Source organism: Arachis duranensis, chromosome 3 (assembly GCF_000817695.3).
Source record: "Arachis duranensis cultivar V14167 chromosome 3, aradu.V14167.gnm2.J7QH, whole genome shotgun sequence".
In the NCBI taxonomy this organism is placed as follows: domain Eukaryota; kingdom Viridiplantae; phylum Streptophyta; class Magnoliopsida; order Fabales; family Fabaceae; genus Arachis; species Arachis duranensis.
Genome location: NC_029774.3, coordinates 109,298,636 through 109,320,940, shown reverse-complemented (window position 1 = coordinate 109,320,940; position 22,305 = coordinate 109,298,636). Strand labels below are relative to the sequence as shown.

The 22,305-nt window shown below is 34.3% G+C and overlaps 3 protein-coding genes across 4 annotated transcripts; 1 reads left to right on the top strand and 2 right to left on the bottom strand.

Moving 5' to 3' along the window:
• The first annotated feature begins 6,415 nt into the window (after positions 1-6,415).
• Positions 6,416-11,085, top strand: LOC107480117 (trihelix transcription factor ASR3-like). 2 transcript variants are annotated; one of them, XM_016100248.3, is made up of 3 exons: positions 6,416-7,407; positions 9,541-9,591; positions 9,975-11,085. In XM_016100248.3, exons 1-3 carry the CDS (start codon positions 6,438-6,440, stop codon positions 10,232-10,234), a joined length of 1,281 nt encoding a protein of 426 aa, XP_015955734.1. In that variant the 5' UTR covers positions 6,416-6,437; the 3' UTR covers positions 10,235-11,085. The 2 variants fall into 2 exon arrangements, with proteins under 2 accessions (XP_015955734.1, XP_015955733.1); XM_016100247.3 differs by having other exon boundaries at positions 9,538-9,591.
• A 147-nt stretch (positions 11,086-11,232) lies between these two features.
• Positions 11,233-12,739, bottom strand: LOC107480119 (magnesium protoporphyrin IX methyltransferase, chloroplastic). The gene is made up of 2 exons (XM_016100249.3): positions 12,045-12,739; positions 11,233-11,822 (listed from the first exon to the last, which is right to left on the bottom strand). Exons 1-2 carry the CDS (start codon positions 12,624-12,626, stop codon positions 11,415-11,417), a joined length of 990 nt encoding a protein of 329 aa, XP_015955735.1. The 5' UTR covers positions 12,627-12,739; the 3' UTR covers positions 11,233-11,414.
• A 5,275-nt stretch (positions 12,740-18,014) lies between these two features.
• LOC127745571 (zinc finger BED domain-containing protein RICESLEEPER 1-like) lies at positions 18,015-20,227 on the bottom strand. Its single transcript, XM_052258406.1, has 4 exons — positions 19,551-20,227; positions 19,271-19,452; positions 18,173-19,036; positions 18,015-18,082 (listed from the first exon to the last, which is right to left on the bottom strand). Exons 1-4 carry the CDS (start codon positions 20,225-20,227, stop codon positions 18,015-18,017), a joined length of 1,791 nt encoding a protein of 596 aa, XP_052114366.1.
• Between the last annotated feature and the right edge of the window lie 2,078 nt (positions 20,228-22,305).

Below are 22,305 nucleotides of genomic sequence, written 5' to 3'. Positions count from 1 at the left end.
TATGAACTTATACTAACAAATATGTTTTGTAGATTATACACTATAAGGGCATATTATCCTATCATCAACTAAATACTGCAAATGTTAACTTACTACTCAATCAATATACAATTATCTTAACTTACCTGCGAACAGTGTCAACATAAAATGGATTTTCACGAATGCAAATTCCTGTTTCACGGAGTTCTGTGAATGCCATCTTGATTAAGTATGACTTCTATTTTGAAACAAAGTTGTTAAAAAAATAATACCAACCTTTTGGCAGTATTTCTTTAAATGGTCTTTTAGCTTTGATTGTTGCTCTGCCTTGGACAGGTCAAGAAAAGATTTTGATAACCTCACATTAGCACCATCAACAAAATCAGATTCAATTTGCTTCTTTATATGATAATAGTCACTGAAAGATTTCAAATAGATATTTCAGTCAATTATGCACAAATAAATCTGCAATATGCTTATGATAGCAAGCATTAACCAAAAAGAGAGGCACACCTTATCTTTACCATGAATGTTTCTCCATGCCAAACCACTCAAGTTTGCGTAGACATGTCTTTCCAAGACAGTTGAAATCACATGCAGTGTAAACCTCATCTAAAATAATTGACGGTGGCTACAAATAGGAAAGAAACGTCACATAAGACACCAGCAAGCATCATAACTTCAGAGTTTAGAAAGATAAATGCCAGTAACACAGCATAAGGAGCACAAACATTGTTAAATTTTCTTCCAAATTTTTACTTGGAAGTTGATAGAATCAAGAAGATATCATTTCTAACAGAAGTGATAATCCACATGAATCTGGCCAGAAAAAGCTAAGAAACTATTGTGAAATTGTGGTGAGATTCATGGTCAATTTTGTAGGTTCCTCCTACTATTGAATTTTTTAAAAAATCCAGCCAAGTAAAATTAGAGAAAACGTTGATATTCGAGAGTTACCTAAAACACTTAAACAAAAAATTAGGATCTGAAATACTTAAACACTTCGATTTCAGCTTAATCTGCCAAATTCATTAGGATCAAGCAAGCAAACAGAACAAAAGTAATAACACAGAGAGAGAATCATATGCTTCTGAATATTCAAACTAAAATCGAAAAAATAAACGAAGAAGACCTACCGGCGGCGACGATCTTGTGCGTTTACGTGCAAGAACGACGGCGGTGCAAGCGGCGGAGGTGTGGTGTTGCGACAAGAGCAGCAACGGTGGCTGGAAGACCCTGGCGACGTAGATCTGAGATGAATAAACAATGACAGAGATGCGGATCTGAGGCGGATCGGATGGAAACGAAGTCCAAGGAGTAGGATGATGGATGGCGGCTATCGTTAATGGTTACGGTGGTGGTGGTGGTGGTAGTGGTGGTGATGGTGGTCAGCGATGGCCATGGTTACGCGAGTTAACCCAGGCCAGTAGCGAAATCAATCTTTCATTGACGAAGAAAAGAGAGAGCGAGAAAGTGAAGAGAAACAAGCGATGGAGAGGGTTTGGGGAAGCTCGCAGGTGAAGGAGGAAGGCAGCGCGTGGTGTGTGAGTGAAATTTTCTTTTCTTTCTCTTTTTCTGTTTTCAATTTGATTTACTAATGAGATAAAAAAAGTGAAAATAAGATTTTAGTGGCAATAATGCCAATGGCCACTATAATAATTTTAAAAATTAAAATTAAAAGTAAAAAAGAATAATAATTTTCTGACAATAGTAGTAATGACCACTATAATATATGGTAATAATGGCAAATATATAATTGCCGCAAAAATATAACTTAAATTATAAAATTAGTGGCCATTATGTTATTGCCACTAAAATTTTGTCGCTAAAATATAATTTTTTTGTAGCGACACTAAACGAATTGCATGATTCTGTTAGCTTATCACACACCACTACCTCTTCCCATTGCTCTCCAATTTTAAGAAAAGTGTCTCTAGACCATGCGTGTAATGGGACTCCATAGCAATTCAACCAAACTCTTCTAGACTCACTCCTCTCCGTCTCGTCCCATCTCCATACCATATAAAACATCTTTAATAAGTCGTTCATTCTAAAGGTGTAAGCTTCCTCAGCACTAAGCACAGAGTCGAACGTTATCAAAACTTTATATGCTCCCAGCTCCCTTACTTGCATTACATCTGGCCATTCGTTATGAATCTTTTGCTTCAAGGCAGTAAAATTGATTTCCCGCTTCATCCCCCCAACAATACTTCTCTGTAATCAGGTAACATTCTCATTGACTATCGGTACTTCGACCTTCTTTGTCCATCCATTATTATTTGGATCTTTGGTGGGAGTACTAGACGGCTGTTTCACCCCTTTCTCTTCTGTTCTTTTCACACTCCTTATCTGTGAGTTATTTCCTCTGGCATTCTTTCTGGTGATGACCTTCACTTCTTTGTCCGTTGTATTCCAAATCACCACTCTCCTTCTATACTTCGCTTCTCCAACAAACAGTCTTTTGCCTCTTAGCATCATACTATTCATATTTACAACAGCTTTCAAAGCTCCTCCTTTTGTAGTGTATCGCACAAATGCAAATAGATAGATATGTCCATTTTTGTTCTTTCGGGACAGATATATGTCGATGAGTCTACCTGTCTATTTGAACATATGAAACAATTCTCTTTTCGATATATCTTCTGGCAAATTGTCGACAAAGATGGAGAAAGAATCAAGCTCCAATCGTTGATACTCTTCTTTATTCCAAACCCTAGGATCTTTATCATGTTTATTAGAATTAGTATTTTCCCCCCTGTGTTTCCCCACCTCACTCGCTCTCGGTTTCTCTTTCGATCTCTCATGACATTTTTTATATCAATTCACCTTGAGGAGCTTATCTCTGGCAAGAAGGATGCCACAAACAAGTTCGCTAAGGGACACTACATCGTCAGCAAAGAGATCGGCGACCTCTGCCTTGATCATGTTCGCAAGCTCGCCAACAACTGCACCAACCTCCATGGCTTCCTCATTTTCAACACCATCGGTTGTGATACTGGCTCCGATCTCGGTTCCTTCCTCCTTGAGTGCATTTCCGTCGATTACGGCAAGAAGTCCAAGCTCGACTTCACCATCTGTCCTTCTCGTCAGGCATAAGTTGAAGATTTATTGTTCAAGAATTTACCTCACATGTTCTATTCCCTAATCGCTACTTTAGGGTTTGCTTTACCTGAAATTAACAATTTTATTTTTCTCCTTTCTAATTTCTGATTTCAGGTTTGGATGGCTGTTATAGAGCCATACAATAGTGTTCTTTCCAGTCATGCTCTCCTTAAGCACACTAATATTGCTGTACTCTTAGACAATGAAGCCATCTATGATATTTGCAGGAGTGCCCTTGATATCTCAGAACAAAGTCATTAAAGAGTAACAAGGAAAAGAAAAGGTCTCTGTTTGTGTTTTAGGAGAAAGAGAAAATGTTGAATTAAGGAAGGGTTAATATACTTACGCAAATGAAATAACGTCGTCTGACACAATTTAGGCACCAAACCAAATACTACGCCGTTTAGGCTTGCTAGTGTGTCGAAAACCTGTCTACATCAATTTTTCGATGGCGTTTTATTGACAGAAATTGTTTAAAAGACAACTCTAGGCCTCATAGTACAACTTTAAGGATGAATATGGTAACTATTAATTTGAGGGACCACTATAAAATTTAAATATAACTTGAAAGACCACTTTAAGGTTTAACTCAACTGTATGTCACTTTTGTTGTTTGTATAGAATAAAAGATCACATATATATGAGAAATTGTATTTTTTTTTATTGACCATTTGCAATGAAAAATAAACATTATTACTGATTGAGTTCATTACGAGAAAACCTTAATTATTGTTCCTAACAAATCATTTTTGGGAGATGATAATTCACTCCTAATTAATTGATGATAATGCCATTTTTCTAATTATATATATATTTTTAAAATTATTCATAAATTTTATGGATATATATGACAAAACAAAACAAAAAAGAAAATACCAATATGACAAATAAGGAAGATTAAGAATAGCTTCAGAAGATAAACAAATATAATTAAAAAAGAATGACGTTATTAATTTAAGAGTGACATTATTATTTTTTTTAGTATACTTTTGATTAAATTAATTATTTATTGAATAACAAAAAATCGATTTCCAATGATCGATTCTTTTTAAAATTTTAGCCTTTTTACGTGAGATATGTCTCTGATATGTCTTCAATTCTACCATAAGGACTTGCGAGCGTCATTTAACTGCTACTAAACTTTTATTTTTAAGATTTCTGCCATAATTTTTAAGTGTTTTTATGTTATGTTATCTTATCAATAAATGTTTTAAAATATTTTCCTGATAAGTTTTGAAAATCTGATAATTCCTTTGTACTTTGCTTGAGAGTATGTTTGGATGAATATTCTTAAATTTCAGTGTATTTTAAATATAAGAGAATTCAAATACTGTAATCAAACTATTTTTAAGTTTAAAATTTTTTATATAGTTAAAAAAATTATATTAGTTGTATTATTAAAATGGGTTAACCACAAAAAATTGCCTCCAAATTATTCAAATGCTGACAAAAATACACCCAAATTTTATTATCGACAAAAATGCCTTTAAATAATTTAAAAACGCAACAAAAATGTCTAACAGTAAATATATATTTTCAAAAAATACCTTAGAGATTGAATTTTGATATAATTTTTTTGTAAGCATTATTAAAAAAATAGATATTATTATTCTTAAAATTTGGTAATTTTTTACTAAGTATATATTGTTTTGTGATTTTTTAAAAGTATTATGGGTTGTTAACAAAAAAATTATAAAAAGTTATATACTTAACGAAAAATCACCAAAATTTAAGGATAATAATATCTCATTTTCTAATCATTGCAAAAAATTGTATCAAAATTTAATCTCTAATGTATTTTTTGAGAAATATATATTTAATGTTAGATAACCTTGAAAAAAACAAACATTAAATATGTATTTCTCAAAAAATATATTAGAAATTGAATTTTGATGTAATTTTTTGCAAACATGATTAGAAAAATGAGATATTATTATTCTTAAAATTTGGTGATTTTTTGTTAAGTATATATTTTTTGTGATTTTTTAAAAGTATTATTGGTTGTTAACAAAAAAATTATAAAAAAAATATATACTTAACAAAAAATTACCAAATTTTAAGAATAATAATGTCTCATTTTTATAATCATGCTTGCAAAAAATTACATGAAAATTCAATCTCTAAGGCAATTTTGAAAAAGTATATTTACTGTTGGGTATTTTTGTTGTGTTTTTAAATTATTTAAAGGCATTTTTGTTGATAATAAAATTCAGGGGTATTTTTGTCAGCGTCTGAATAATTTGGGAGCGTTTTTAGTGGTTAACCCTATTAAAATATTTTATTTAAAAAAGAAAGTTAATTACCTTTATTCATGAAATATATAGTTGATTTTATTATTTGTTAATTTCAAGTGTTAATTAATGCATATAAATATAGTTTAAAGTGAGATAAAGAGAGGAGAAAATTGAAATTCTTTTTCTTTTGAGAAAAATAAAATTTCTCATTTTATATAACTAAAATCTTTTATTAAAATCTCTTGAATTTTCAAATTTTTTTCTAAAATAGTATCCAAAACATTATTTTGTTTAAAAATTTTAAATAATCTCTAAAAATTATTTTTTCATTCTTTAATTATCTCATCCAAACACACTATGAGGCATTACTTAAGATGACTTTTTTTTTTTCAAAAGATATATTTATTTTAATAGGAACTAAGAAGAAAATTAGGAGTACATATATATCGGCTCTTAAGAAATGCTAGAAAGTCATGTTTCAAAATTTTTTTTATCAAATAATATTATGTATTTGTAAATCTTCAGAGAGTAATAAATTCCATTCAACCACAGTCTATTTCTTTTCCTTCTGTGGTGCATTCCAGTTATTTCTTTTAATTTGTTGAGTAACATTCCCATTCACAACTAGGACACTATTGACTTCCCCCAATTTGTTTTTTGACTGCTTTTGGTTCCTTATAAGTAAATAGATCCTTAGTTGGAAGAAGATCACGCTAATTATTAAGTGTCCAAATAAATTACTGGAGTCAACTATCCTTTTATTTGTTTTATAAAAAAGCAAAGTATATGTGTAAATATAAGTATAATTTAATTTATTTTTAATCTATATTTTATATTAATAACTAATTTTAGTATATCTTTTATATACTTGTTGCTATATATATATTTGGTTGTTTACGGACGAACGCGTGAACCCAAGTTGATTTGCATTATATATATACATAATTTCATGATCATTTAATGGAATGTAATTTCTTTTTTACCAACAGAAGAAGGAAAAAACACAAAAATTGTGATCCATTTTTGGAAAAAAATGTTGCCTACACGAAATAATATGAAATCCTCCTTGAGAAATTTTCATTTGCCTACTAAGCAAAAAAACATTTTCTAATTTCTATATGAATGGTTTGTATCTTATCTCAATCCACAAAAAACACTCGTGTGCGCGTGATCATAATAAACGCCATGGAATCAAATTCAGAGAAGAATATCAACATCAGCGTAGGTTCTTCCGGTGGTGGTAGTGAACATGTTCCACTAGTAACCGTTGCAAAACAACCAACGACAGCAACAGAAACCGTAGCCAAAGGCGAAACAAGAGCCAAAGCGACAAGACATCCAAGATGGACAAGACAAGAGTCCCTTGTTCTCATAGAGTCCAAGAAACTTGTCGAGAGTGGGGAACAGATTAACAGGTACCAATCGCCACCTGGGTTTGTTGTTCTTCAGACGGATCCAAAGTGGGATATGGTTTCATCGTTGTGCCAGCAACGAGGTGTTAAGAGAGGCGCTGTTCAGTGTCGAAAAAGATGGGGGAACCTTCTCACTGATTTCAGGAAGATCAAGAAGTGGGAAACGAATGTGAAGGATGAGAATGAATCGTTTTGGATGATGAGGAATGATAAGAGAAAGGAGAACAAGTTGCCGGGGTTCTTTGATTCTGTAGTCTACAATGTTCTTGATGGAGGGGTATGCACTGCAGCCGCGTATCCATTGACGCTTATTAAGGGCCCACCAAAACAAGAAAATATTAGTGGTGGTGGTGGTGATCGGGGGGAAGGAGAAGGTGTGGTGACGGCAAGCAAGAAGGATCATCATCGCAGTCGCAATCAACCTCATCGCCAGAATCATGACGAGGTTGATGAGGACGACGAGATGGAGGATGATGAGACCATTGTGGACAGTGAGATGGGTTGGAGCACTGAAGAGGAGAACAACACTAATTCTACGACAGAGACAGGGAAGGTGAATAACAGTAGTCTAATGCTGTTGAAAACACCTACTGTTGCAGGTGCTAAGGAAACGGTGATGAATATGATGATGGTGATGGGGAGTACACAGAAGATACCGTTGCCCAAATTGCCTACTTCAGGTATCCTCTCTGTTCCAATGGACTCTCTATCTCCATTTTAGTTACATCACTTGCATCATTACGACGTTACCTATATATGCATGTTGTACTGTCTCACTGTTTTTAGTGTTTTGTTTATCTTGTATTAGAACTTTAGGGCCTTCTGTCTTAGTATCTTTGATTTCCAAAAATTCTTATTTTTAACCATGCTGCTTATTATGTTATTTAAAACAAAAACAATTTGTGCAAGAGAAAAGTTCAAATGCCAACCTAATGTTTTTAGCCAGCACTTCTAGCCATCAGTTAAAGGAAAATTATAGGTAGACAATGAAAATATTAAACAATGTGAACAATGAATGTATCGGATGTTCATTTTACTAGGTGTGCGGATGGTTATTCTAATATTAAGATTTAGGTGGGTAATTTAGAGGTGTAGTGTGTTTTTATTTGATTAGTGATTGTTCATATTGTTCAAGAAAGTCATTGGTTACCTAGCATTGCCCTCAGTTAAATTCTTTGAATTTAGTAATCTAACAACATACTCTTAGCCTATATTTTTAAACATTGTTGGCTAACTAGCCAAAAATAATAAATTCTATTGACCCTCTACTATTATAATATACTTTTAGCCTACGCTTGTAAGTATTGCTGGCTAACCCTCTAGCATTTTTCTTACCGCAAATTTGAAAGAATGTCTCATACATGATCAAATCCGTTAATACATTATATATTAGGAATATGTATTGTTTTAGTCCCTAACGTTGAGGGTCAGAATTGAAATCGTCCCCAACATAATTTTTTATTTAGAATCATCCTTAACGTTTTTTTTTTCATATTAAAATCGTCCTTTTAACTTTTTTCGGACAAAAATACCCGCCGCCACCTGCACCTTTACCTCCACCAGCACCAGCACCTCCACCACCAACAATAACAATATCAATGAAATCAACACATATTTAACAAATCAAGGAATCGGAAATTCAACAAATCAACAAATTAACATAAATTCAACAAATTCAACAACCAAATCAACACACAACAACAATAAAATCAAAAACAACAAATCAAAATCAGAATTAAAAGTAGAAGCAGAAGCAGTCACAGAAGCACAAGAAGTAGAAGCAGAAACTCAAGCAGAAGCTCAAGCAAAAGCAAAAAGCAGAGGCCAAAGCAAGGAGCAGAAGCCGAAGCAAGAAGAAGAAGTAGATGCAGAAGAAGAAACAGATGCAGAAGCCGAAGTAGAACCACTGGCAGCTCATGGGCGACGGAGTGACGACGACTGGGCAGATCGGCGGTGGTAGGAACCCAGCTCAGCCTCAAATCCCTCTCTCTCCTTCGTGCGCCGCCCTCCTCGCATCGGGCTCCCCTTTGCCGGCGACGTCCCCCTAATACGAAAAAAAAAACATTAAGGATGATTCTAAATAAAAAATAATGTTGGGGACGATTTCGATTCTGACCCTCAATATTAGGAACCAAAACAATACTTATCCCTATATGATTACACTTTCCTCTCTAAGTGAAATTCAAACTTTAGAGGATTTAAATCCATTAATATTAATATTAAGAGTAAAGTGACGAATAAAGACTTGAAAAATTATACTTTGGATAAATTAATCCCTAAAAAAAATACCAATAAAATTCTTTACGATAGCAGACATGGATAAGTTATGTTTAAATTGAGACCTTTTATCCCGATCATAAGAGCTAATTTGAAAATAATGTGTCCATATCTCATATTGAAAATGACTTCATTGGTACCTTTTATTTTTTTAAGGACTAATATGTCCGAAGTGTAAATCCTGAAAAATTTATTTGTCACTTTACTCTAACATTAATGTAGCTGGAAATTTTAACTAAATGTATAAAGAGATGTCTAAAGCTTAAATATAAATAACATTTTTCATGTACATAAACTTATGCATTCAGTCACCAAAAAAAATAAACGTATGCATTTAACTTAAAAAATTATAATTTTCAATTCCAATAAAAAAAAGGACATGCTGGAGTATATATTATTATTGTTAAAAACATCAGTTGGCGGGATTATGTCTGCTTGATGGGCAATTGCCTTTATTCTAGTTGTTTTTGCCCAAAGCTTACGCAGATTACCTATCTCTTATTGACCAAAACTAATTTCTCCACACTCAATAGCAGAGAAACAACCAACACCAACATCTTGCAAAGGGAACTACGACCATCCACCAGGTAAAGCGATTGAACTTACTAGTGCCAATAGTTGTTATATCAATTAAATTCCCAAAGTGGTTCCTGTGATCCACACCATGCATCGATTTAGTTCTTGAGATTCCAATTGCACTGTTATCAACCCCTTTCCTGCAATGACTTAGCAAACAGAGTGAGGCAAAGCCCTCCAATGCCACGCCGGACATTTGTGGAAATGACGTGTTTCCCTTTGGAAAGCAGAAGCGATATCGTTTTGATATAATGAGAAAACCATTTTAGATGCTATAGTGCAATTGGAACCTTAGATACCAAATCGGTACATGATGTGAATCTCAGAAACCACTTGGGGATTCAGTCTGATATATTTGTCCATGGATCGACTCTCACCTACTTTGTTGGTTCAGGCTTTCAAAGAGAAGGTGTGTCACAGGAGGGGCACAAGAAGAGGAGATTATCACCAGGTAATAGTGAACACACCACAAATTTCAACAACAACATTGTCAGAGTACTAAGAAGGAACAATAACATGCTGAAAGCACATCTTGGGGCTCAGAATATGAATTACCAGTTGGCCAGAGAACATCAGAAAGAGCAAACAGATAGCTTGGTTGCAGCCCTTGGCAAGCTCACAGATGCTCTATCAAAAATTGCTGACAAGCTGTGACTATATTCAGATTTAAGAAGGAACATAACTCTTAGCATTTCCTTCTCATGATACCTTTTTTATTTTTGGGTGGAAACAACTTTTCTTATCATTTGTTCACATGAAGATAATGTTTAAACAATTCAAACCTCTCTCTCTCTCTCTTACTCTGACCCAGTCAGCAACAGTTGCACAGAACCAGAAGGATCTAAGAAATTACCATTTTACATTAATCACTTTGTTGTTTACAACGTCCCTTAAGTTCCTTTACAGTCAAGCTATATCCAGCAACCTGTAAAACTTTTCTTTTCTATTTTTTTTTTCCCAACAGTTTTTGTCTATACTCATGTATTCATTACAATAAGCTCACGGTGTGTAAGAACCTGGCATCTAGATTAGGTAGAAAAATGAAACATAGTAGAAGGGCAAGGGAGATGCAGTGATATCAGTGAGATATCATTCAATTTCCCAGTATTTGCTTGTATTATGCAGTAAAAGGACTGAGTGACAAAAGCATCAGGTATTTGCGAGACCTGATTCTCTCATAGTGCCTAACCCTATTATTTCTCTCTATTTTTATGCCCTCTCACTACTTCCCACAGCCCTTTATAGTTCCCACCTCTCTCTCATAACAGAATGCTCCCTCTCTCTCACTCACTTTCCAGCTAGGCAAGTTAGTTACAAAACCCACCTTAGCCCATATTCATTCAATTACAATTAGGTCCCTAATTTCTAATAAACTTGGTACGTAACACGGTGACACAAAAATGAGTAGGGAACTAAGCTAAAACCTAAAAGTGAAGCTAAAGCAAGAGAAAACTTGAACAATAGAGGATACATGATGCACAACTGATTATAAAGGAAGCTAAGTCCTCAACAAAGGTTGGAGCAAGTTAACATTATTACACAAAGGAAGATCCAGTGGATCAACTCAGGCTTAGTTTCAAAATTGAAATTCAATTGATTATTTTTTTTAAATAAAAATAAAATAGAGGAACATTTCAGCATCATCTACACTATTGAGAAAAAAGAAAAAATATATTGTATAATCGAATTATATGCAGAGAACTGTTCAAAGCATACAATGGCACTGAAAAAAGAAAAAAAAAAGTTAAAAAGAAAAAGGCCTTACAATTTACATAAGGAATTCCCTCTAAACAAAAATAGATTATGTCATCGAAAACTCACCTTCCAAGGATCACTACATAGGAACAGCCTCAACAAGCTTAGCAAAGTAAAACTGAGTGGTGATTAAGCCTCTCTTCCTTATCTTCCAGCCAACCTTTTGCAATGCCCTCTCTACATCTGCCTCCGAATGAAGATATGCCCTTGTTGCCTTTGAAGGTCCGGGGAACAACTCTCCAATCCTCTTTAGCAGATCATAATAGAATGTCTTTGGAGCAAAACTCAGAATCAACCGGTTGCTGGCCAATGATGCAAGGTGAGCAATCATGCCGTCTGCCTTATTTTGCGGATAGTGAATCAAAACATCCAGGCACACCACCGTGTCATACTTGCCATCTAAGCTTTCCAAATCTTTCACCAAAAATTTCGGCATCGCAGCTGCAGGGGATACACTATCTTCACTTGATCCAAGTTGTTCTTTTGCCTGCAAATGGAAGTTATCTCTTACTTAATGCCGGTGTTGATAACTGATAATTGATGTCATATTCTATAAAAATCAGTTATGTCTGCATGTCGTAGTACCTGATTCGGTTAGCTACCTAACAGTGTAGATAAAATTAGTTAATAATCTACTGCTAATGGTTTTGCTAAACTACATTATTATGATTAAATCATATAGCAAGAAAAGGAGAAATGTGGTAGTGACCTGTTTCTCAGCTTCAGCAACCATAGCAGCGGAGATATCGCTGGCTGAAACAATGGCACCCTCCTTGGCCAGCGGAATCGCAAGGGAACCGGTGCCGCAACCGGCGTCACACACCGTGACACCTTCCAGCGACCCTTCGTCCTTCAACATCATAAGCGTGCTCTCCACCGTCTTCGAGTGCCCCAACCTTATGTCCAACTGAACCCGGTTCACGTCCTCCGTGTCACCGTAGATCTTCTTCCACCTCTGGAATCCCGTGTTGTTGAAGTATTCCCTCACAACCTCCTTGTCGCCCCCTCCAACCACCTCCGCCTGCTCCTTCCGCCGCCTCTCAGGGTCCGAAAGCGACAGCACAGCCGCCAGCGCAGCCACCGATCCCCCGCCGATCACGGCGATCGTCGTCCCGTCAATTGCACCGGTTACTTCGGCCGCGGTTGCAGTCGAGAGCGGGTCAATGGCAAATGCAGTTGTGAGTGGATGCTGTTTGGTCGTCGGTTTTTGATTGGCGGGAGGTGCTCTAGCAAAACGAAATCCTCTGTTTGGAGGAATTAGCGAAGACCAGAACGACGCTGAGAACGCCATATTCTCTTTATAATTTTTTGGGTTTTAGATATTCTGGTTTCTGTTACCGGCCGGTCAGTGTGAACTGTGAAGTGAAGGAGGAAGTTGGTGGTTTGACTGGTTGTAGTGATATCCTGGATAAGATAGCGTTCGAGCGTCTGTGTCATTTTTTCGGATTCTCGTGGGTCCCACTTTTCAAAAACCCTTTGTTTTGAGCTGGACACTAGTCTCATTCTTTTAGAAAAGTTGTTAGTTTTTTTCAAAAACCTTTGTTGTTGGGTTGGCTTTTCTACTTTTGTGTTAGTTTTATATGGGCCTAACGCGGCCCTGAATAAAAAGAAATAGGGAATACACGTGATTAACTGAATCAGATCTCTATGAATTCATTTGTCTTTTTAAACAATCTATAGCGGATGAAGTAGGGTGTTCGCGATGCGGTTTGGTTCGATTTTTTAGAGAAAATTCATCCGATCTAATCAATTAATTCAACTGTGGTTGAGTTTGGTTCGATTTTTTATTAAGACTATCCAAATAAAACCAAACCCATTAAAATTGGTTTGATTTTATTCGGTTTGTTTGGGTTTTCAATTAATTTCAGAAAAAAAGCTTAAAACCGCAAGAAATGTTAGAGCCAAGATTGAACTATAAAAAAAATAGTAAAATTGCTATGAAGGCTGCAACCTTCATGACAAATTAGTGGAACTTATCTAGTAAAAATCAAGTTCAATTAATCATGAAAATGAGCGAGTTGAGGGCTGAGAGTGTAGCAAAATAGCTAAAAATAGTATGCAATATTACAATAGAATAACTAAGATAGTTCAAAGTTCAACAAATCAAAGAAAACATTGGCATTGTGTAAGTATGGATTTGCACCATTATATTTTTCTTTTGCCCAATCCTCCAAATTATGTATATTATATATTCCCAATTTTCCTTTACTCTAAGGATCACAACCCCTTCATTTTCGTGTCGCCAACAGAAGCTTAAAAATTTAACCCACCAAAAAGATAAAACAACCAAATTAAAAGAATCAGATTAAAATCAACAAGAACAAAAATAATGAAATTAAACAATAAGAGCTATCAACAAATAATCCTAACAAATAATCAGATTATAATTAACAAAAACAAAAACAATGAAATTAAACAATCAGAGCCATCAGCAAATAATCTTAACAAAAATCAGCAAGTAACAAATGATAGATTAAAAATAGAATTATGACAATAAATTGTGAGAAATAAACAGAATTAAAAAAAATCCTAAGACTTGAAAATTTTTAAAACAGAATTTAAAAATCAGAATCATAAAAACAAATTATGACAATTAAAAAGGATTTAAAAATAGAATTAAGAAGGAAAGATGCAGCGACAGAGGTGGAGTTTCTCTAGCAAGATAGCAAAACATTGTTCAGCAAGCAAAGAACCTGAAATCAGAAACTGAGTTATAACTAAAAAATGAATACCAAACAATGAAACTAAGTTATATTTATTTAAGTTAAAATCCAACATAGGCTAGAGATATGTGATCACTAGACAATGAACTAAGTTATATTGGATAATCATTACCCTCGTGGCCTAACTAACCTTCAAAATGAAAATAAAAGAAATTTCTAACTTATAACATATGCAGAAACTTGTTTGAAATATCATTCATTAACTTATTTTAATCTCAATTTTTAAAGTAGAATAACAAGGTCTGTCTCAATTTTTGTATTGTTTTAAAAATCAGAACCATAACAACGAATTCTAGCAAATAAAACAGAATTCACAAACAAACCTAAAAAAAATCCTAAGGAATCAGAACAAAGAATTTATAGGTTTCAGCAAGTAAACACAATTTACAAACAGAACTAAATAAATAAAAACCCTAAGGCTTGAAAATTTTAAAAATCATAATAAACAAAAAATCAGAACAAAGAATGAACAAGTGATACCTGAGATTCCATTGCAACTAGGGGTGGGCACGGTTTGGATTTTTATAAATTCAAACTGGATCCACTTCAGAACCAGTTTTATGGTTTATGAAACCAAACCAGAACTGGATTGAAGAGAGAAACCGGTTCTAAACCAGTTTGAAAAAATAAAAACCGGTTTCAAATTCGGTTTTTTTTAATCCAAATCTAAAATTCGATTTTTTTTTATAAAATCCAGTTTTAAAACCAGATTTTTTAACAAAAAATCCATTTTTAAAACCAATTTTTGGAAATTCAGTTTTAAAACCAGTTTCTTCAACCAAAAATCTAATTTTAAAACTAGTTTTTAAAAATCCAATTTTCAAACCAGATATTTTAACAAAAAATCCACTTCTAAAAACCGGTTTTTAAAAAGTAAAATTAATACTAAAGTCATTTTAAAGTGTATAGGTTCATTACAACTAGAATTTGGTCCTTTATAAATCTAATGACAATAGCTAATCTATATAACATTTAATCATTCTCAAAATATCAAAAGAATACCACCAAAAATCTCTCTAAAACAACAACCACAAAGTATCAAAAGATGCCAAGTTGCCAACAAAATCATCAAACAACCACAACCTTTGAAGAAAATATCAAGCACAATATAAAATTTCAGCCCTAAGTGTTTGATTAGCATTCAATCTTCACAATATAAAATCACATATTCAGAAGATCAATTAAACATTCGCCACAACATAATCAAGCACAAATCCAGCAACACAAACTCAACCAATACAGCTTCATAATTTCAGTTTATATATCATATGATTGAGCTTCTAACTACCCTAACCCTTATTCTTAGTAGCTGATTTCTCTTAATATAATTCTCTTGGTCTTAAATCACAAAGAACCTGAAAATTAATAAACTAATTAACCAAAATTAATCAAACTTAATAAAATAAAAAGAAAAATGTATATGTGTTTAATCAGTCTTCAATAAAGTGGTACATGTATATGTGTTTGGACATACATTGGGTTTGCACTTTCTTCTATGGCAATTCATCTAGTGTGGGGATCAAAAGATAGTTGGTGGTTGATAAACCACTATTTTATGGTTTACAATGTGTTTAATTGTATGGTTTTATCATGGTCTTTACCCACTTATTCATATATTTAGCATGTATTTATATTTCCTTCCTAAAATTATTACATGATTGAAAACATGCTTCTTTGGTCTTAATTTAGCTAATCTTAATTCTCTCTTATTACCATTCGATACCTTGATCTGTGTGTTAAGTGTTTCAGGCTTCATAGGGCAGGAATGGCTTAGAGAATGAAGAGGAAGTGTGCAAAAATGGAAGGAACACAAGGAATTGAGGAGATGACCAGCAAAAAGTCACGCGGTCGCATGGCTCACGCGACCGCGTGAAATGGAAGAAATCAGAGTGACACGATCGCGTGCCTGACGTGACCGCGCAGATTGGAAGCTGCACGAACGACGCGAATGCGTGGACGACGCGCACGCGTGATACGAAAAACGCTGAGTGACGCGATCGCGTGGACGATGCGGACGCGTAACGTGCGCGATCTACAGAATTACAAAAGTCGGTGGCAGAGATTCTGGGCCGCATTTCAACCCAGTTTTCGGCCCAGGAACACTGATTAAAGTCAGGGAACATGCAGAGACTCAACATGCTTTCATAACTCATAATTTATAGTTTTAGATGTAGTTTTTAGAGAGAGAGAGAGGTTCTCTCCTCTCTCTTAGGTTTTAGGATTAGGATTCCTCTTAAAGGATTTAGGATTCAACTCTTTAGCATGTTCAATATTTCCTTTACTTTATATTTATCTCTTATTTTCAGATGTTTTAATGCTTTTATTGGTATTTGATTTATGTTGCCCAATTGGCTTATGGACTTTTCATGTTAGGATTATACATTATTGAGATGTTTTCAGATATTTATGATTTCAATTTAGCTTTTTATATTACTGGCTTTTATTAATTAACTGGAAGCTCTTGAGTTACCAACTATTCATGATTGATTGTTATGTCGGCTAATTAACTAGAATTCCACTAACTCTAGTCTTTCCTTAGGATTTGGCTAGAACTTGGGAAATCCAACCAATTGGTTCACTTGACTTTCCCTTGCTTACGCAAAGGTTAACTAAGTGGGATTAACTTCCATTCTTATAGGAGTAACTAGGATAGGACTTCCGAATTTTCATATCTTGCCAAAAGTTTATTTTATAGCTATTTATTTATTTTAATTGTCATTTAATTTACTTGTTCATCACTTTCAAAACCCCAATTTACAAAACCCATAACCAGTAATAAGAACATACCTCCCTGCAATTCCTTGAGAAGACGACCCGAGGTTTGAATACTCGGTTATCAATTTCAAAAGGGGTTTGTTACTTGTGACAACCAAAACGTTTGTAAGAAAGGATTCTTGTTGGTTTAGAAGCTATACTCATAACGCGATTTTATAAATTTCTTTACTAGCAAAAATCCTCTCTTCAAAATGGCGCCGTTTCCAGGGAATTGCAAACGTGTGCCTTATTATTGGTTATTGTAAATATTTTTTCCAAAAAAAAAAATCACATCTTTTTCAAAATATTTCCTTTTTGTTAGTTTTTGTTTTTATTTTTTTTCCTACTACTATAAATTCTCACCCCTCTGGCTTCAAGTTTGATTCCAATGTTATTGTTAGGAATGGACACTATAATGAGAACAGGAATATACATTAAGGTCAAAGCAATCAAAGATGGACGGAACCAAGAGGATCTGATCAACCCTTTAGGCAACAACACCCTCCAAGATATCATGGACGAAGACCACTTTACAATGCATACAAAAATGATAGATTTTAAGGATCGTTTCAAGGAAACAGTGGATCGATTTCAGGCAACCATTTGTCAATTGGAGCAAGCGATTAATCAATTAGCTTCCCAATGTTCGGACACTCAAGGAACCTCCATGGCTTCATGGGAACAATCTAATGAAGAACTAGGGCTGGCAATGGGTAGGGTAGGGTAGGGTTTGGACCCTACCCTAACCCTACCCGCGGGTAGAAAATCTCAATAAAACTCTACCCTACCATATCCGCGGGTTGAGAATCTCTCAACCCGAACCCTACCCGCACCCTAAATTACAAAACCCTACCCTACTCTACCCTACCCACAGAAATATAATTTTTTAAAAAATAAATATAAAACTCAATCATTCTAAATTTCATATATATTAATAAATAAAAAATAAACAACTAAATTCAAATTAAAATAAAAGACAATAAAATCTTAAAAAAATTCAACATAAAATTATAAACATACATATTGTTATATTAATAAAATAAAAAACTAAGTTTAACTTAGAATTAAAAACAATAAAGTCCTAAACAAATTCAACATAAAATTACAAATAGCATAATTATCAAGTTTTTAACAAAATTAAAATAACATAAACAAAGATAAATGTCTTCAATCATTTCTTTTAATTCCAAGTTCTTGCAACACTATTCTTCTGTCAGTTCAGAAAATGCATCATTATCTTCATTAGCAGTTTGATAATCAGGTTTTCCACCTAAAAATCAAATACAACAATTTTATTATATATAATTTTAACACAATTATAAAATCTAAACAAATTAAAAAACTTGAAAATATAAATAACCTCTTTTATAATATTCTGCCCACAACCAATTTTGATTGCACATAAGAGCTTCTACCGTATCTTCATGAAAACTACCACGATGAGTAGCAATTATACGACCACTTGTGCTAAAAGAAGACTCAGAAGCAACAGTAGACACAGGAATGACAAATATGTCTCTTGCAATTTTCTGAAGAGTTGGAAACCTAACTCCATTTACCTTCCACCAAGCTAATATATCAAAATCAGGAGTTAAAGGATGAACATCTTCCTCTACATAGTGATCAAATTCCGTCTTCACAAATGAACCTTTTTCCTTCTTCTTTTGTCTAATATACAATTGATAACCAACATCATCATCATCATCTGTATTAACCCTAAGCTCTTGTGTAGATTCCATTGACATATTGCTTGAATTAGAAGTATTCTTTTGATATTCATGAAGTAACTCATAACATGCCTGTTTGATTCTCTCAACTTTCCTTGTGCATTCATTAGGATCTTCACATATCCTAGCAAACTTATATTCAAGCCCATCAAACTTATACCTAGGATCTAGAATTGCAGCAACACCCATAATGCCATGAATTTCTTCCCAATACTTATCAAACTTTCTCTTTATCATACATGCCATGCTACTAATAACTGGGTTAGGAGAAACATCCCATTTTTCCAATCCAACATGTATCTCACATACTTTATTAAAGTAAATGTTGGCCGTTGGAACTTGAGTTCCAGAAAACAACTGAGTCACATCATAAAAAAGTTTTAATTTACCACAAATTTCTTTCGCAAGTTCCCATTCCTCATTACTTGGCACACTTTTATAATTGGAGTCTTTTTGTTTTAGTCGAGCAAAGACATCTCTGTACAGCCATGCAGTTTCTAACATCACATAAGTGGAATTCCATCTAGTCATATAATCAAGAGATAGTTTTTTGGTAAAGGAAACACCTGACTTACTACACCAACTCACAAAGGTTTCATGTCTTTTACTAGTTAAAGTCTAATACACCACACTATTATGAATTTTTTCCACACGTTCTTTAACTAAATTGAAACCATCCTTCACAATTAGGTTTAAAATATGAGCACAGCAATGCATATGCAATAACTTACCCTCTAACAACAAATAATTTGAGTCTAGACGTCCCAACAACACATCAATCATAGCATCATTTGTAGAACAATTATCCAATGTAATAGTTGATAATTTTCTGTCTAAGTTCCACTCCAACAAAACTTTCATTAATGCATTAGAGAGAACTTCACTTGAATGAGGAGCAGGAACATAAGTAAAGCTGAAAATTATTATAAATATATCAGATAAAAAAATATCACAAATACATCAAGCATTAGAAAGCATATTTTATACTAGAAGCAAAGTTTAAGGTATTACCTTAATACTCGCATTTGCAAATTCCATGAACTATCAATGTAGTGTGCTGTAACAACCATATATCCTTTTTCCTGGTTGGAAGTCCACATGTCAGTTGTAATAGCCACTCGACTATCATTTGCATCTATCATCTTGTTTATGTTAAGCTTCTCCACTTTGTACATTTCCAAGATATCCTTCTTGATTGTGTTTCGGCTTGGCATCTTAAACATTGGTTGCATTGAAGCAAACACTTCTCTTGTTGCAACATGATCCATATATGACAAAGGATACTCATGCATACAAATGGACTTGGCAATAAATTTTCTTGTGTGAGATGCATCAAATATAAAAGCATCTAAACTATTCTTTCCATGTCTTTGAAGAGATTCGGCAATTGTTGATTGTCTTGAATTTGCTAATTTTATTCTCTTACAATAATGAAGCACATATTTCTTCAAATTTGTAGTCCCATTCCTTGGATTTGCACCAAGAACAGACTTACAATGGTTGCACTTTGCCTTCCATTCTTCCCCCTCTTTATATCTACTAAAGTATTGCCAATAAACACTTTTCAATAAAGATTTGTTACTATTTTCACCCGAGGCAGACTCATCTGGAACAAAATTAGCAGTTTCTTCAACAGGAGTTTCTTCTTGTTGTTCTTGAGCCACTACATTCATATTGGTACTATCCATTATTGCCTACACAATAGTAAAATAAATAATTAAATATTAAAAATTTAAACATGCTGAAAAATCATTAAGATTCAGAAAAATCATTTATACATAAAAAACTTAGGAATCCAATTTTTATATATAAAATTTATACAAGTTTCTGTCCTTAAAAAAAAACAATATATATTTTGCATAAGCTTAACAAAAATAAATAAAGACACATCATATAAAGGACTATATATGTTTTATATAAGCTTAAACTTACACCGCTGTATCTTATTCCTCACCCTTAAGAATAACATCACATTCAAATTAAATGTTTACTTCTTGTTATTTTCTTTCATGTATTATATATGCTTCGCTTGCACACAATAACAAAAGCATCACTTCCAGTAACTATTGTAAATTGCCACAAGTGCAAGATACTAGGAACAAGCTGATGATGAACATGAAATTCTAATTAATCAAATATCACTTTTTTCATTTTTTCGCTGCTACGTAAACTAAAATTATGTTCATTCATATCTAATAACCGGATCCTTTTATAAAAATTGAAAATTTCTTTTATGACCTAACTTCATATTTTAAACTGATTTTCCATCAATTTTTGCCAAATAAATCTAAAGCAACAAATTTAATAAATTCAAGCATTTACATTTCAAGAAAACAAAACTGAACTGGTTGGGCACAGCAAGCATTGAATAAAACGAAATAATATAGCTACTCCTTTACAGCTACCAATCACACATCTAACCAAACTCTAGCATGAAAGACTTATGATTCACCACCAGTAAAGCCCCAATTTTCACAGATTCAAACAAAAATTACATACCAAGAAGAGCACAGAACAGCAGCGTAGAGAGGAGAGAAAGTCACGAATCAGTGGCGTTGCGAGGAGAGCACATATGAGGAAGAAGAGTGGCGGCAATGGAGGAACAAGGAATGAGGAAGGAGAGTTGGGGCAATGGAGCACTGAGGTCCGAGGCTTATGGTTTGGGAAGAAACTTGGGAAGAAAACGGCACTATCTGAGGCAGAGTACCAGCCTCCCAAGTCCCACTTAGTGTTAGGGTTTCTAATGAGTAATGAGTGATTTCTGAATCTTAAATTATATATGATTTTTTATTTTGTTTAATTTTTATTTTATGTAACTTCATAAATATACAAACGCACTATACTATCAAAGTAAGTAGCTAGCTTAGTGGTTACTTACTTGCTACACATGAAGGAGGTTGAGGGTTCAAGTCTCACCTCTTTTACTATGCATATAAAATTTTAAAAACATGTTATATATGGGGGGTGCGGGTGGGGTAGGGTAGGGTACACCCTAAACCCGTACCCTACCCTACCCGCAGGTCTACCCGGACCGCACTCTACCCTACCTGCAGCGGGTCGGGTAGCCTACCCTACCCGAACAGGTTGGGCCGGGTAGGGTACCCGCGGGTAGGGTATGTCTGGATTGAAGAAGAAGAAGTGGTTGAAGACTTAGGAGATGCAAAACCTCCATGGGAAAGTCCAAACATAGAACCCCTTTCCAAGACGTTTAAAATTGATGCTGAGGAGGGTGTACAACCTCCAAGGCATATCACAGTTGAAGACTTGGAAGAGGTTGATCAAGAGGTTGAAGAAGCTTGCAAAGAGGTGGTAATTATCAGAGAAGAGCACAAGGGATTGGAGCTTGCAATTTCATTAAAAATACCTCCCCCTAAGTTGCCATCATCCTTCACAACATTCAAGTGGGTAAAATTCATACCCCTTAGCTTTCTAATTCCACTTGAATATGGGATACTGGAGACGGATGGTCAACTTAGAGCTCTTTGTGACATTAAGAGTAAGTGGAAGATGGCCAGTGGTAAGAATTGTCCTGCAAGGTTCATTATGGTTGGAAGCTTTAAGTTTAAATGCAAAGGTTGGTGTAAAGCTCAACTGAATGGGTCTAGAAAGCTGTTTAGTCGCTGCAGTGAGAATTCAGATCACCTTTCACCCGGCTGAAAAAATGCAGATCGAGACAAAAACGGGTGTAAAAGTAAGGTTTGGGATCCTGGAATCTGTTCTGACATTTGTCACCCCGGGAGCCTAAGAATCTGTTTGAAGCTTCTTA